A 17,015-nucleotide genomic window follows, 5' to 3' on the forward strand; every position below is an offset into this window, starting at 1 on the left:
TCATTGGAAAGTCAATTTACCTCTGGGGACATTTTATTTTCATCCATACAATAAAAGGATGAAACTAATTGGCTTTCCTATCCCTACCTGATGTTCTTATGTCCCTGCTCTTTTCTGTCACTCTGTCCTTTTCTTGCCAAATTTAAATATTCCCTGAATAATCTCTTCTTCTATCTAAGCCACACCCCACCTCATTCATATCTGACATCTCATTGGTGGCTTTATTTGATTTTCAGAATCTCCTGATTGCCCTGTATAACAGTATAAACTACTACTCCATTATCCTTAGGGAAGAACCAGTAGCCATCACAGAGACCACAGGAACCTGGAAACATAAAGAAACATCTCCTCTGACTTGCATTGATATATACCCAAATGAATGTTTACCCAAAAGTCACTTAGCACCTGCCTGGATACAAGCACCTTGCAACACTCATGAGTATATAGTGGTCTACAAGGCAATCACTTTATTCAAGGAGCTTTTATTCTACTTAAGAAGAAAGCACATGAACCAAGAATTATAAATCTTGGCGTGCTGGATTTTATTGTAATGTAGAGAGTCTAGAGACTCTAGACAAAAACAAGCCTTCTCAAAACAATATTTTGTAAAGTGGCAATCCTTAACTGATGTTGCTCACTTAGAATCTTGACTTCAGTGGTTTGCTCAGGGTGTTAGATCTATCTACCTCTGCTGTACAGGATCCCCAACGCTAACAGAAGTCCTCCTGGCAAGGTGCTCAATGAATAATTTTGGATGATTAAATAATTTGGTTCAGGCATCCAATTTTTTTTAATTATGCAGATTTTTAATAATTTTTTAAGACATCAGAAATCATTACTTGTATTTCTACTTGATGAAGTGAGAATTTTATAAAGTTTTATTTTGAATTAAAATATATGCTAATAAGCATTATGTTTACACAGAGGGTTATGCTGTAAATCTCCCCTATTAGTAACACCTTTAAAAACCAGTAATAAGCCCTAGCTGGTTTGGCTCAGCGGATAGAGTTGGCCTGCGAATTGAAGGGTCAAGGTTGTGATTCTGGTCAGGGGCACATGCCCGGTTGCAAGCTTAATCCCCAGTGGTGGGCGTGCAGGAGGCAGCTGGTCGATGATTCTCATCATTGATGTTACTATCCCCCTCTCCCCCTCCCTTCCTCTCTGAAATCAATAAAAGCATATTTTACAAAAAACAAACAGTGATAATTTATGGGAAATGAAATTAATAGAATAGTCTGGAGTTATTTGTCCAAGATATCATTCTTATTGGCCATACTTGGATATTCCATGATTGTCTTATCATACATAAACTATTCATTGTTGGGCATGCTGACCCTCCTCTCTGATGCTGTTTATAATGGTTAAAAGGCTCTAAAATTTTGTTTTTCTTTGTAACTTCTAGATAAATGTGTTTTGGCTATTATTTTGTTACTAGAGGCCTGGTGCACAAAATTCATGCACAGGGGCAGGGAGGTAGGGTCCCTCAGCCCAGCCTGCACTCTCTCGCAACCTGAGACCCCTTGGGGGATGTCTGGTTGCCGGTTTAGGCCTGATCCCATTGGCAGTAGGACATTCCTCTCGTAATCTGGAGCCGTTGGCTCCTAACTGCTCACCTGCCTGCCTGCCTGATCGCCCCTAACCCTTCTGCCTGCCTGCCTGATTGCCCCTAACCACCTCTGCCCCCATGGCTTAGTTTGGAAGGACTTCCCGAATGACATCTGGAAGGTTGTTCAGCTGTCTGGTCTGATTAGTGTATTACACTTTTATTATAGACTAGAGGCCTGGTGCATGAAAATTCATGCACTGGAGGGGTTGGTCCCTCAGCCCAACCTGCCCCCTCTCACAGTCTGGGAGCCCTCAGGGGTGGGAGGTTACCCAGCAATCAGGAGAAGGCGATGCCCCATTACACCTCTGCTGCTGCCACTGCCGGCAGGACAAGCCTCGGCCTGCCCTGGTTACCTGAGCCTCGGGTAGCCGTGGGCAGCTGGATTGCCTGCTCCTCGGGCCGGCCCTGGGTGGCTGGGGGGCTGAGGGGACTGGGGGACTCTGGAGGCAGGTGCGCGGAGTGGGCCTGGCCCTAGGTAGGTCTGGCCTTGCTGCGCACCTGCCACCCCAGTGGGGCTGAGGGGACTGGGCACCGCCATCTTGTGGCTGAGGGTGCTGCCATCTTTGAGGGCGGGGCAGCCAATTAGTATATTCCCTCCTTATTGGCTGTGGGCACCACCATCTTTGAGGGCGAGGCAGTCAAATAGCATATTCCCTTATTGGCTGTGGGCACTGCCGTCTTTGTGACGGCATGAGGGTCCATTAGCATATTCCCTCTTTATTAGATAGTATTTATTTTTGTACAAATAAACAAATTATCTGAGGCTAATTTAAGAAACAAAATATTTTGGAAAAACTTAAGATTATCTTAATCTACAACTTAAAAAACAAAATGAGAGGCAATAAGGGTTTATTTGGGATCAAAGAATTACAATTGGGGGAAGCACAGCTTCAAGCAGAAACCAACATAATGTCCTGATTATAGGGTGAGAGCAAGGGAATTTTATGAGAAAAGAATGGGATAATTTCATGAATACAAAAAAGGTGTTTCTATTGGTGCTAACAGGCTGATTAGCTAAATTACTCTTTAGCTATTTTAGGGGTTCAGAACACATCTCCCCAAAATGTACCACTTTAGCATTTAAATTATTTTGAGCTGAAGGCAATTAAGATCCTGCAGGCTTATAAGAAACTTCTCTCTCTTTAAAAATTTAAATTAGAGGTCTTACCCATAATAAACTATCACCAGAAATAACTTTTTTTTTAAAAACCAGTATACATGGCAGGACAAACTATTAATTACTGAAAATCTCTTATTAGCCTGCAACTAGAGGCCCAGTGCATGAAATTTGTGCACTGGTAGGGTCCCTAGCGGCTGCTGGCTGCTGGCCAGGTACTCCCTCCTTTCCCCTGGCTGGCCCTGCCCCCTGGTTGAACTCCTGGTCGGGGCGACAATTTGCATACTACACTTTTATTATATAGGATGACCTTTTGAAGCCCCAAGCTACCTTACCTTATCTTTACCTCAGAATTGCCTTATATACCTCACTTTAACTGTGAACAACAAAAGGGCTGTGTAATGAATCTGACAAGTTCAGTGACAGATAGTAAGCTCACAGGGTGACCTGGTCATAAATTTTTAACTAGGCAGGCCATAGTGGGTAGTCATGCTCCTAGTCCAGTGGTCGGCAAACTCATTAGTCAACAGAGCCAAATATCAACAGTACAACAATTGAAAATTCTTTTGAGAGCCAAATTTTTTAAACTTAAACTATATAGGTAGGTACATTGTTATTAACTTAATTAGGGTAGTCCTAAACTGGCCTTTGCTAAAAACGTCCTCAATCTTGAATGGATTAGAAAACTGTGGTACATCTACACGATGGAATACTATGCTGCTGTAAAAAAGAAGGAACTCTTACCATTTGCAACAGCATGGATGGAACTGGAGAGCATTATGCTAAGTGAAATAAGCCAGTCAATGAAGGAAAAATACCACATGATCTCACTCATTAGTGGATAATAAAGACCATTATAAACCTATGAACAAAAATAGATACAGAGGCAGAGCTGCCTCGAACAGACTGTCAAACTACAGCAGGAAGGCCGGGGAGGGTGGGAGGGCAGGAGGGGGGTGGGTAAGAGATCAACCAAAGGACTTGTATGCATGCATATAAGCATAACCAATGGACATAAGACACTGGGGGGTAGGGGAGGCCAGGGGATTGTCAAGGGCGGGGGAAAAAAAGGAGACATATGTAATATTCTTTGTAATACTTTAAGCAATTAAAAAAACAAACAAACAAACAAAACAAAAAAAAGTCCTCAATCTGATTGAGTACGTTCACTGAGGTCAACCCCTTCCAACTGTCTCATCCACACTCGTCTTGTATACTTGTTTCGTCTATCTCCTTTTGTTCATCCTCTCTATATGTCCACCCCCCACTTCTTCTAACGCCACTTCTTCAAAATAGACTCTCCCAGGCCGAAAACCAACTTCTGCGCATGGGCCACGAAGTTTCAATTGCATTGTACGTGCGCCCCACACGTGGTATTTTGTGGAAGAGCCACACTCAAGGAGCCAAAGAGCCGCATGTGGCTCACGAGCCGCGGTTTGCCGACCACTGTCCTAGTCTATATAAAAGGTTTATCTTTACTTTAAGCAAGCTCTGTCCATTGTTCTTGTGCATCTATTCTAGAACAATGTGCATCATTGAAATGTTAAAAGTAATTTTTCCCAGACCCCTCTCTAAGGGGTAACCACCATCAAGAGAGCACATAATTTTGTTAATATCCTGTCCCACTTTCATGTAATCTTCCGTAAGTTTCCTCCTTGATTTGAAATTGATAAAAAGAACTCCAAAACTGTCATTCTCTGGAGCATTTGAGAGTTTGCTTCCCAGAATGTCATCAGTTTGACTTAAATAAACTCATAAAAATTCTCTACAGGTTTGAATGTTCTTACATCGACATAACTTTCCTTGAGTCTCTCATGTATGTGGGTTCTCTGACTCTTTCATGTATGTGTGGTACCCATGTGTACATGTTTACTAAATTTGATGATTTTTCTCTTGTTAATCTGACTCATGTTAATTTAATTATTAGACCCATGGAAAGAACCTAGGAGGGTAGTGGAAAGTTTCTTCTTCCCCTACACTACACATAGATGGTTACTAATTCTGTCTTCAGAAAGAAAGTTTTGGACAACAAAAAAGGTCTTCTATGCAAAGTAACCTCAAAGGCTGATCTGATCATAAGTTCTTAGTTGAGCAAGTCCTGGTTGGTAGTCATTTTCCAGGCATATAATCTCTTTAGTGAAAAGTGTATCTTTGCCTAAGTAAGCCCTGTCTATTGTTTCTGTACATCTAGGTTAATACACCTTCGAAATAAGCTGTAACTAGCCTCAAGAGAGCATATATGATCATGTTAATTATCCTGTATTCCAGTCCTCCCACCTCCATGTAATCTTCCTTATGTTTCCTTCTTAATTTTTATGCTTAAAAGAAGGTGCAAAACTGTTATTCTTTGAAGTATTTGAGATCTTGCTCCCTAATATATGTCATCAGTTTCACTCATACTTTTATAAAAATTCCCTACAGGTTTGGACATTCTTACATTGACAGAGTCTATAATAATTAGTCCCTGTGGTCAAAATGTCTGCTTTCTTGTTAGCTTTGCAAACAGTTGTTTGAAAGACAATACTGGTTTGGCCAGTCCAAAGATCTGGCCTAGTTCAAGCATTCTAAAGTTTTAAGGAGTAAAATGTGAATTGTAGTTCCTTTGGAATGGCTGCTCTGGTTTCATTTTAAAACTAGAGGCCTGGTGCACAAAATTCGTGTATGGGGGTTGGGGGTCCCTCAGCCCAGCCTGCACCCTGTCCAATCCGGGACCCCTCGGGGGATGTCCGACTGCCTCTTGCAATCCGGGACTGCTGGCTCCTAACCGCTCGCCTGCCTGCTTGCCTGATCACCCGTAACCACCTCTGCCTGTCTGCCTGATCACCCCTAACTGCTCCCCTACTGGCCTGATCACCCCTAACTGCCTCTGTCTCACCCTGCACCTGGGACCCAGGATTCCCTCCTCCGGCCAGTCGCAGGCACCCGGGATCTGGACTTCCCTCCCTCTAATCGGCCACAGGCACTTAGGATCTGAGCTGGCTTCGCCCAGGCTGGCTGCAGCCGCAGGGGACTGTGGGCAGGCAGCTTCACCTGGACCGCAGCTGCAGGCACCTGGGACTGCAGGGTGGGCGGGTTGTCCCTCTCCTGGGCTGCAGATGCAGACGCAGCCGCTAGCACCTGGGACCATGGGGTGGGTGGCTTGTCCCTCTCCTGGGCCGCAGGCACAGCTGCTGGCGCCTGGGACCGCGGGGACCATGGGGCATGCAAATTATCCCTCTCCGAGGCTGCAGACGCAGCTGCTGGCGCCTGGGACCGTGGGGCGGGTGGCTTATCCCTCTCCCAGGCCGCAGATGCAGCCCCAGCCGCTGATGCCCGGGACTGTGGGGCGTGCGGTTTGTCCCTCTCCCAAGCCGCAGGCGCAGCCACTGGCGCCTGGGACTGCAGGGTGGGCAGCTTGTCCCTCTGCTTGGTCGCAGCCTGGCTGGTCCTCATTCCTCTCTTGCGAGCTCATTTGTGCCTGGCTGGTCCCCATTCCTCTCTCCCCAGTGTTGAGTGTCTGAGCCATTATGGCATAAGGGCATGATGACCATTTGCATATTAGCTCTTTATTATATAGGATAGCTTCATTTAGACAACTTTTCATAATTACAACATAGAAAGCTGGAAAGAGACTCATTCTTTACTTACAATTATAAAATAAGCTGGTTAATCAAAATTACAAATTTTCTTGAACGATTGGAGAACTAAAATGTCAAGGCAATCAAATAAAAATATAGGGACAAATAGGCATCTTCAAGGAAATAGGGATGCAGATGCTTGCTTACTTATGCCAGATGCCAGATGCTATATAAGCTAGTAAGAATAACTCAGCTAAAATTAATACTGCGGCTTAGAGTTGGCTGCCCCAAGATCTTCCACAGAGACATATTATTTTGAACTAAAAATCACCTGAGTAGCAAAAAGAGCAGGAAGAGCTCTGTGACCCTTCTCTATCCACTTAACAGAAGGAAGAAAATTTCCATGATAGGTGCCTTCCCCATTCCTGAAACACCAAGAGAGAACTTTTTCACAAGAGTTATAAAATCTAGGCCCTGATCACCAGCCCGGCCTAGAAAGCCTACCTGTGAATGAATTTTGTGCACTGGGCCTCTAGTATATATAAAAGCCTAAGTGCCTGTTAGGACCAAACGACCAGAATGACCAGTCAACCAGTTGCTATGGTACACACTGACCACCGGGGCAGACGCTCAACACAGAAGCTGCCCCCTGGTGGTCAGTGTGCTCCCACAGCCAACCTTCTTCAGCTGGCCAACTGCTTGCGATCCCTCCCCCTGGCTGGCCAGCTCCCATTGGCCCCTGGTGCTAAACCATTCATAGACGACTTGCTTCTGGGTTTGGGTTTTGTACATAGCAGAGCAGCTCCCTCGCTGTGATCTATTGAAAGTCAGCCCTCAACACAAGGGTTTGTCTCACTCCCATCCTCTCCCTTCCCTGGGGGGCCTCAGCAGTGAGGGAAGGAGAAGTGGGGGAGGCGGGTAACTGTGCGGTGGCGAGGCGGCGTTGGTATCCTGTGTCTGTTCCTTCTGTGCCTGACCCAGCGACTGTCGCCTCTTCTCCCAAGTGTGCTGGGGCCTTCAGGCCCCAGGCTGAGATGGCGAACTGGGGGTGGGTGGTGGCCGATGCACCCCCTTCCCCAGGGGTCCAATGGCCGGCTCCCTCCTTGGTGCCACCGGCCAACCTCCCACGACCCCCCCCACCCCCCCGCACAAATTCATGCACCCGGCCTCTAGTCTGATAATAAGAGCCATGACAATATATTAGAAAAAGAGAAAAGATTAAGTGCAATCAGTACTAAAAGAGGCCAAATTAAGAGATAAAAACAGGGGTGAAGAAAGGCAACCAGAACCAGTAGAAGAAAAAGAAAAAAAGAATTGGTAGAGAAGGAGTTGTCTATTCAGGTCACTATTAATTGTGTGCTCCCTGGACACAGAAAGCCCCAGAGGAGAGAACTGAGATAAATGGGATATATCCTGATTAGAATTTAACAAGGCAGGGTACCCAGCTACCCTAGGGAAGTCCATCATTTTCCCCTGTGTCTTCAGAGCTTCCTGGGGATCCCTCCTTTTGATCCACTGCACTGGTGCTTAGACTACAGGCATGCTTATGCTCTTTCTAACAGCTGTTACGTGGTGCTCCTCAAACACCATCAGAGCTCTGGGATTTCTCTGTCCTCTAAAGCTCTCCTCAGAACCCAGACCGGAGCTCCACTCTCACACAGTCTCACATTCATCTGAACCCCCACTCCCCAGCAGCAGTGACCTCAACTTCCCTGCTAGAGAAATCCACTGCCTCTTACAGTCATGTGCCTTTTACTGACCTTCTTCTTTTCCCTCCCACTTGGCTTCAAGCTTCTCTATCCTCTTTCTGGCCTCTAGTATCTCTATGTATCTGATGTGAGTGCTTCTTGCCCTTCAGAGCCAAGATACATTCCTGGATGAGACACCTGCTGGATGCAGTGAATTGGAAAAAACACATCAGCATTCTGGCCTCAGTTTTCTTATCTGTAAAATAACTGGGTTGAAAGAAGTAAATGTTTTCTAATCTTGTCGCCTTTCCTTCTAGCATTCTGTGTGTCTCACTGGGCTGCCTTTTCTCCCCATCCATGCGTTCTTTCTCCCACTCTACTTTTCCCTCCTTTTTTTTAACTTTACGTTTCAATTACAGCTTACATTCAGTATTATTTAGTATTAGTTTCAGGTGTACAGCATAGTGATGAGACAATTATGTCCTTACAAAGTGTTCCCTCCAATATTTTCAGTACCCACCTGGCACCATACATAGTTACTACAATATTGTTGGCTATATTCCCTACACTGTACTTTACATCCTTGTGATTATTTTGTAACTATTGATTTGTAATTCTTTTTTTTAAAAAATACAGATTTATTGATTTTGGAGAGGGAGAGAGAGATAGCAACATCCATAATGAGAGAGAATCATGAATCGGGTACCTTCTGCACGCCCCCTACTGGGGATCTAGGCCACAACCTGGGCATGTGCCCTTGACCAGGAATCGAACCAGGGACTGCTCAGTCCTCAGGCTGACGTTCTTTCCACTGAGCCAAACTGGCCAGGACTGATTTGTAATTCTTTTTTCTTTTTAATTGTTCCTTTTAAAAAATACTTATTTTTTCTTTATTGATTAAGGTATTACATATGTGTCCTTATCCCCCCATTGTCCACCCCCCCACCTCACTGCTCATGTCCCCACCCCCTTAGTGTCTGTGTCCATTGGTTATGCTTATATGCATGCATACAGGCCCTTTGGTTGATCTCTCCCTTCCCCCGACCCTCCCCTGCCTTCCCTCTGAGGTTTGATGGTCTAATCCAGTGGTTCTAAACCTTCCTAATGCTGTGACCCTTTAATACAGTTCCTCATGTTGTGGTGACCCCCAACCATAAAATTATTTTCGTTCCTACTTCATAACTAATTTTGCTACTGTTAGGAATTGTAATGTAAATATCTGATATGCAGGATGTATTTTCATTGTTTACAGCCCACAGGTTGAGAACCGCTGGATGCTTCTCTGTCTCTGGATCTGTTTTTGTTCATCAGTTTATGTTGTTCATTATATTCCACAAATAAGTGAGATCATGTGATATTTATGTTTCTCTGACATATTTCACTTAAATGGGAGTTCCATTTTTAGTTTTATGAGGAAACTCCATACTGTTCTCCACATTGACTGCACCTATCTGCATTCCCACCAGCAGTGCATGAGGGTTCCTTTTTCTCTGCATCCTCGCCAGCACTTGTCATTTGTTGATTTGTTGATGATAGCCATTCTGACAGGTGTGAGATGGTACCTCATTGTCGTTTTGATTTGCATCTCTCAGATGATTAGTGACTTTGAGCATGTTTTCATATGTCTCTAGGCCTTCTGTATGTCCACTTTCGAAAAGTATCTATTTAGGTCCTTTGCCCATTTTTTGATTGGATTGTTTATCTTCCTTTTGTTAAGTTGTATGAGTTCCCTGTAAATGTTGGAGATTAAACCCTTATCGGAGATAACATTGGCAAATATGTCCTCCCATGTAGTGGGCTTCTTGATGGTTTCTTTTGCTGTGCAGAAGCTTTTTATTTTGATGTAATCCCATTTGTTTTTTTTCTCTTTAGTTTCCATTGCCCTAGGACAGCGGTTCTCAACCTGTGGGTCATGACCCCTTCGGGGCTTGAACGGCCCTTTCACAGGGGTCGCCTAATACCATTGGAAAACACATATGTAATTACATATTGTTTTTGTGATTAATCACTATGCTTTAATTATGTTCAATTTGTAACAATGAAATTAGGGGTCACCACAACATGAGGAACTGTATTAAAGGGTCTTGGCATTAGGAAGTTTGAGAACCACTGTCCTAGGAGCTCTATTGGTGAAGATACTGCTTTGGCATATGTCTGAGATTTTGCTGCCTGTGGATTCCTAGATTTTTATGGTTTTCTGTCTTACATTTAAGTCCTTTATACATTTTTTGAGTTTATTTTTGTGTATGGTGTATGTTGGTGGTCTAGTTTCATTTTTTTGCAAGCATCTGTGCAATTTTCCCAACACCATTTATTGAAGAGACTGTCTTGACTCCATTGTATGCACTTGCCTCCTTTGTCAAATATTAATTGAGCATAATGGTTTGGGTCGATTTCTGGGTTCTCTATCCTATTGCATTGGTCTATTTGTCTGTTCTTGTGCCAGTACCAGGCAGTTTTGAGAACAGTGGCTTTGTAATAGAGCTTGATATCTGGTATTGAGATCCCTTCTACTTTGTTCTTCTTTCTCAGGGTTGCTGCAGCTATTGGGGTCTTTTTTTATTCCAGATAAATTTTTGGAGAGTTCATTTGATTTGTAATTCTTAATCGCTTCACTTTTCTCACCCACTCCTCCAATCCCCTCCCTTCAGGCAACCATTAGTCTGTTCTCTACCAGTTGTTTCAATTTTGTTTGTTTGTTTTGTTTTTTTAGATTCCATATAAAAGTGAAATCATATGGTATTTATCTTTCTCTGACTGGCTAATTTCACTGAGCATAATATCCCTCAAAGTCAAGGATTGTGTCATGGGGTGTTAATTCTCCCACATTTGCAGTTTTGAGCACCCACAAATGATCATCAGCTTCTCACAGGTGTCCCAACCACGTCATGTAAAAGCCTTAGTAAAACAACGAGAAACACATGCAGTGCAGCTTAAGTTCAGTTCCGTTGCCTTGTAATTACTAAGGGGGGCGGGTGGTGGACTGAGAAAATGTGAGACAGGACAGAGGAGGTGACACAAGCAGGTTTTTTAAATTTATCTTCTGAGTAAACACATAAAATATATGTACACAAAATCAATTATTTTTTTTTTCATAGAAAATCTTCAATTTGCCAGTGTGTTCAGTAACTGTTTAACACACAGTGACACCTATTCAAATACAGAAAACTATTTAAATACAGACATTCACAAGCATCAAGTTTCAGCTATTTAATGCTGTCTAAAAAGAAGTTCCTGTGAAATTCTATGTTGCTCACCTTCACTCTATTCTGAATTAAAAACCCAGTGTCTGATGTGCCACTGTTCACCTGCAGTAACAGCTGTTCATCTGTTGGGACCGTTACCCTAACCCACCACTCTGAGAAGATAAGGCAAACTCAGTATGGTACCTTGCAAGTAAACTATATTGATGTGGGCAGCTTGACCCTGGTGTACTTACCCCAGGCACTTTCCCCATACTTAAAGTCAGCCTCACATGAAATCTCTCTATTGCATTGTAATCTGAAAGTCTTAATTTCTCCAGTTTTTGTTAGTTACTCTCCTTTAATCTCCAAATTAAAGTATGTATAAGAGATTACACCAAGTAAATTCCTGTAACCAAGTTAATTTCATTATTCTAAAACCACAGTTACATACTTTCTGCTTATTTTATTAAAAGTATATTCAGATCCTTTTTCACATAAAAAATTATACATGGTAAAAACTAATTGGAAATCAAATGTTGAATTTTACCTGTAAAGGGTTTGCTTTTGAAAGTTATCGTTTGTAGCCATTATTTCTACAAAAATGCAATTTTCCCTGATTGACTTGTATAGATCAAAATATTACTGTATGCAATTGTATCCATTAAGTATTTTATTTTGTTTTGGTTTTGCTGCTATTCATATTTAGTTTAAAGTTTATATAAAGCAAAAATAGTTTAGCTCATTGTCCATTGTCTTAGATTAGTTTATTATATTGCTAAATAGAGGCCCGGTGCACAAAAATTTGTGCACTGGCTGGGGGAGCTGTCCCTCAGCCTGGCCTGTGCCCTCTCGCAGTCTGGGACTCCTCGGGAGATAACGACCTGCTGGCTTAGGCCTGCTCCCGGGTGGCAGAGGGCAGGCCCAATCCCTAGGTGCAGCCCCTGGTCAGGATCAGAGCAGGGCCGATTGGGGAGTTGTGGCGCCGCCCCCTGTCATGCACAGAGCAGGGAGATTGGGAGGTTGTGATGCCACCCCCAGTCACGCTCAGGGTAGGGCCGATTGGGGGGTTGGGGCACCGCCCCCTGTCACAATCAAGGCAGGGTCGATGGGGAGGTTGCGGCACCACCCCCTGTCACACACACAGCAGGGCCAATCGGGGTTGGGGCTCCGTACCCTGTCACACACAGATCAGGGCCAATCAGGGGGTTGAGGAGCTCCCCCCTCTCACGCACAGAGTAGGGCCGATAGGGGAGTTGGGGCGCCGCCCCCTGTCACCCACAGAGCAGGGCCGATCAGGGGGTTGGGGCACTCCCCCCGTCACACTCAGGGCAGGGCCCATGGGGGGTTAGGGCGCTGCACCCTGTCGCACATAGAGCAGGCCCTATCAGGGGGCTGGGGAGCTCCCCCCTATCAGGCACAGAGCAGGGCCGATCAGGGGGTTGGGGCGCCTTCCCCTGTCAGGAACAGAGCAGGGCGGATAGTGAGGTTGTGGCCCCGCCCCCTGTCACACACAGAGCCTCAGGGTGATCAGGGGGTTTGGGTGCTGCCCCCTGTCACGCTGCTCCAGGGACCAGGAGGCCTCGCTGCTCCGCTGATCCCGGTGCCAGGAGTCCTTGCGGCTCCGCTAATCCCGGGTTCGGGAGGCCTTGTGGCTCCGCTGATACCGGTGCTGGGAGGCATATTACCCTTTTACTGTATAGGATAGAGGCCTGGTGCACGGGTGGGGGCCGGCTGGTTTGCCGTGAAGGGTGTCCCGGATCAGGGTGGTGGTCCCCACTGGGGTGCCTGGCCAGCTTGGATGAGGGGATGATGGCTGTTTGCAGCTGGTCACATCGCCTTCAGGGTGGGGGTCTCCACTGGGGTGCCTGGCCAGTCTGGGTGAGGGGCTGAGGGCCGTTTTCAGGCTGGCGGGTGACTGAAGCTCCCAACCTCTCCTTTTTTTCTGTTTGTTTTTTTTCCTGTTTTCATTTTTTTTATTTTATTCTGGGATTTATTTACCTTCTATGGCTGTCACTGGAACTGAGAGCCGGCTTTAGCTCTGAGGCTCAGCTCTAGCTCTGAGACCTTGGCTGCTGAAAGCAGGTTCTGGGTCTGTTTGGCTTCTATAATTGAAACACTGTTGCCATCACTGCCGCTCTAAGCTCTGAGGCTGAAGCTGGCTGAAAGCAGGTTTCTGGGGATTGTTTAGCTTCTATAATTGCAACAATGTTTCTTAGACTGCAGCTCAGAGGCCGGCAGCGGCAGGCGGGGAACCTTGGCTTCCTCCTTCACTGGAGCAAGCAAGCCTTCTGTTCGCTTCAGTTGCCTGGCTGCCGGCCGCCATCTTGGTTGGCAGTTAATTTGCATATCACCCTGATTAGCCAATGGGAAGGGTAGCGAAGTTACGGTTAATTACTATGTTTGTCTATTATTAGATAGGATTTGGTTTTCCAGCAAACTTTGCAAATTAACTATGCAGGCTCTGAACTGATAAAAGAGCATATAGAAATTTTCTCTGTTATATAGACTATCATGTCCCCTACAAATAAAGAGAGTTAAGCTTCTTGTTATTTGTTTGTTTTGTTGTTTCAATCTTCTTGTTTTATAATCTTTATAACTTTAATTTCTTACTTTGTCATATTAATTCTTAATAAGATTGGAACATTCACTACAATGATTAATACAAATGGTGAGCACAGACAGACATCCTTGCCTTCTTCCCAGCCTTAGAAGAAACGCAAAAACAGTCACCATTTAGTAGGATGTTAGCTGTTGTTTTTAAATTCTCTTTATGAAATTAAGAAGGTGCCCTTTCATTCCTAGTCTGTTGGAAGTTTTTTGCCTTAAAAAGGTGCTGAATGTTTCAAATGTTTTATTTCTACCTATAGAGATAAATATGGTTATTCTCTTATATTCTGTTACCATGGTGAATTATAATGCTAGATTTTTAAATTTAAAATAAATATTTCTTATCTGGGATAAACCCACATAGTCACCATATAGTAACTTTTTTATACACTCTCTTTGTTCTTACCTTTTAAGGTGGAAGCTTAGATTACTACTGATTTTAAACATTCCTTGTTGTTATTTGATGTAAACATTTGAACTTTGAGGTTTCTCTTGTACATTTTGAAGTATCTCACATAGTTTAATATGTTACGTTTTCATTATCATTAGGTTCAAAATATTTTCTAATCTCTTTTGAATCTGACTGATGAGTCGTTTTCTTTGGAATTGTGTTATTTTTCAGATATTTTCTTGATGTCTTATTACTGAGTTCAAATTCAATTCCATTGTGATCAGAGAATATACTCAGTGATTTGAATCCTCTGATTATTTACTGAGACATCTCTATGGTCTAGCACCGTGGTTGGCAAACCACAGCTCGCGAGCCACATGCGGCTCTTTGACCCCTTGAGTGTGGCTTTTCCACAAAATACCATGTGCGGGCACACACGTACAGTGCGAATGAAACTTCGTGGCCCATGTGCAGAAGTCGGTATTTTGTGGAAGAGCTACACTCAAGGGGCCAAAGAGCCACATGTGGCTCGCGAGCCATGGTTTGCTGAGCCACAGTTTGCCGGCCACTGGTCTAGCATATGGTCTATGATGATAAATGTTTCATGCATGCTGGGATAAAGAAACCATATGTTCAGAATTTGTAAGGTGTAATGTTCAATGAGTATATATTGGGTCATATTGGTTATAGTATTCAAAACTTCTATCTCATTGATTTTTTTTTTCCTTTTTTTTTTTAAATATATTTTATTGATTTTTTACAGAGAGGAAGGGAGAGAGATAGAGAGTCAGAAACATCGATGAGAGAGAAACATCGATCAGCTGCCTCCTGCACATCTCCCACTGGGGATATGCCCGCAACCCAGGTACATGCCCTCGACCGGAATCGAACCTGGGACCCTTCAGTCCGCAGGCCGACGCTCTATCCACTGAGCCAAACCGGTTTCGGCCTCATTGATTTTTTTTAAATATTTTTTTTTCTGACATTCAAGAGGAAGGGAGAGGGAGAGAAAGAAACATCAACTTTCAAATATACTATACAGCTGTGGGAATTATAACCTTTATGTTGTACATTACATCTCTAGTATTTATTTCTCTTATAAATGTATGTTTGTACCTTTTGTGCACCTTCATCCAAGTCCCCTACCAACCTATTCCCTGGCTCTGATAACTACGAATCTGATCTCTTTTGTATGTTGTTTTTTAGAATCCACATACAGTATTTGTCTTTCTCTCTCTCACTTTTTTCATTTAGCATAATGCCCTGAAGGTCCATCCATGTTGTGGCAAATGTGGTATACATTATTGTTAAATGATTCTTTATTAAAATTTTCCTTCCCCCTTTTTCTCTTTATAGACAGAGAGTGCATGGGCCGAAGAATATTTTGAAAAGAAGAAAGGGTCTCACAAGCGTTCAGCATCCTGGGGCAGTACAGATCAACTTAAGGAGGTCAGGAAAATGATTCCAAGAAAGTGGGTGTGGAAACTTGATTCCTTCGTGGGCTAGTTCCTTGAAATTGTGGGCAGCAGAGATTTGTCAGTTTCCATTGTGTGTGGGGTTTGTGTGTTTGTTTTTTATCTTAGTTCTGTTTACTTGAGAATTAACAACAGAAAAACAGTTATGTTAATTGAATAAAGATTTGAATGGAGAAATGTACACATTACTTATCTGATAGTGTTTTTCCTTTTTAAAAAAAGAGCGTCTGTACCTGTTAATATAATATAAATATCAGATGTATAAATTTTAGTGACATAACAAATTCACATGTATTATTTCTGTATATTATGGTAGTGATTCTACTATTTAGTAACCCAGTATAACTAAGTTGATTTTGCCCCTGTGCTATGATTACCTGATTACCACTTTCTGTCTACAATTATAACATTTTCTTTTTTCATATAATGTAGAAAAAAAGACCAGGAAAATTCAGCCCAGAAATAACATGGGATATTGATTAAAATTTTATTTGGTATTTTTAAAGATTATATCTGTGAGTGCATTTTGTGGCTTGAATTGATGTTCAAATAGTTTAATTTTTGGAGCTGTTGAAGGTCACAAGTTTGATAAAGAAATCTAAATAAAATGTGACTTATGAGGGCAATGAGAGAATAAGTATGAATTTTTAATTCTTTGTGAAAGTTGTAATATAATTTATTCTAAATGCTGAAAACTTCACTTGTTTAGTACTTGGAATATCTCTTTATATATGCATGTGTAGATACAATAAGATTTTGTGATACAGTTTAAAAATTCAAAACTTTTATTAAGACTGAATTTTTCTGGTTCTTATTAAGCAAGGATGTTTTATATAGTATGGGAAACACTCTGATGCATGTATTTTCCCCTTTGCAGATTGCAAAATTACGCCAGCAATTGCAGAGAAGTAAGCATAGCAGTCGACATCATCGAGATAAAGAAAGGCAATCACCATTCCATGGCAACCATTCAGCCATTAACCAGTGTCAGGTAGGAGCACAGATAACACAAAATGCAGACGAGATTTTTTATTTTGCAGGTGATTTGTTATTTTATAGGTGACTGTGGGAAAAAAATAGCCAAAGCACATTTGAAACTGATTAATACTGAATCATAACCTTCATAAAAATAAACTGAAAAAAAGAAACCAGAATATTAAATTGACAAAATGATATTTTCCTTTGGTGATCTGTGATAAGACTTCTAAGAGACATAGCTAATTTTTCATATTTTGACTTAACATACTTTGTATCTATCAATTTAGTATGTTGGAGGCAGAATAATAGAGATACGCACTGGCTGTGGAATCAGACCTTGGACGGGTAACCTGCTCTAAGTCTCGGTTTCCTCATCTGAGGATTGAGGATAATGATACCTGTCTCATAAAG

General features: G+C 42.9%; 1 protein-coding gene across 3 annotated transcripts in view; it reads left to right on the top strand.

Moving 5' to 3' along the window:
• Positions 1–17,015, top strand: part of FAM117B (family with sequence similarity 117 member B) — an 82,704-nt gene that overhangs the window by 44,018 nt on the left and 21,671 nt on the right. The window contains exons 3-4 of one of the 3 annotated variants that reach the window (XM_036320691.1): positions 15,508–15,600; positions 16,504–16,617. The exons of 1 other annotated variant lie outside the window; for it this stretch is intronic. In XM_036320691.1, the coding sequence (XP_036176584.1) occupies positions 15,508–15,600; positions 16,504–16,617 (207 nt within the window). The remainder of the gene's footprint in view (positions 1–15,507; positions 15,601–16,503; positions 16,618–17,015) is intronic. One more of the 3 variants, XM_036320692.1, reaches the window with a different exon arrangement.

The sequence above is a fragment of the Myotis myotis genome, unplaced genomic scaffold, assembly GCF_014108235.1.
Source record: "Myotis myotis isolate mMyoMyo1 unplaced genomic scaffold, mMyoMyo1.p scaffold_m19_p_8, whole genome shotgun sequence".
Lineage (NCBI taxonomy): Eukaryota > Metazoa > Chordata > Mammalia > Chiroptera > Vespertilionidae > Myotis > Myotis myotis.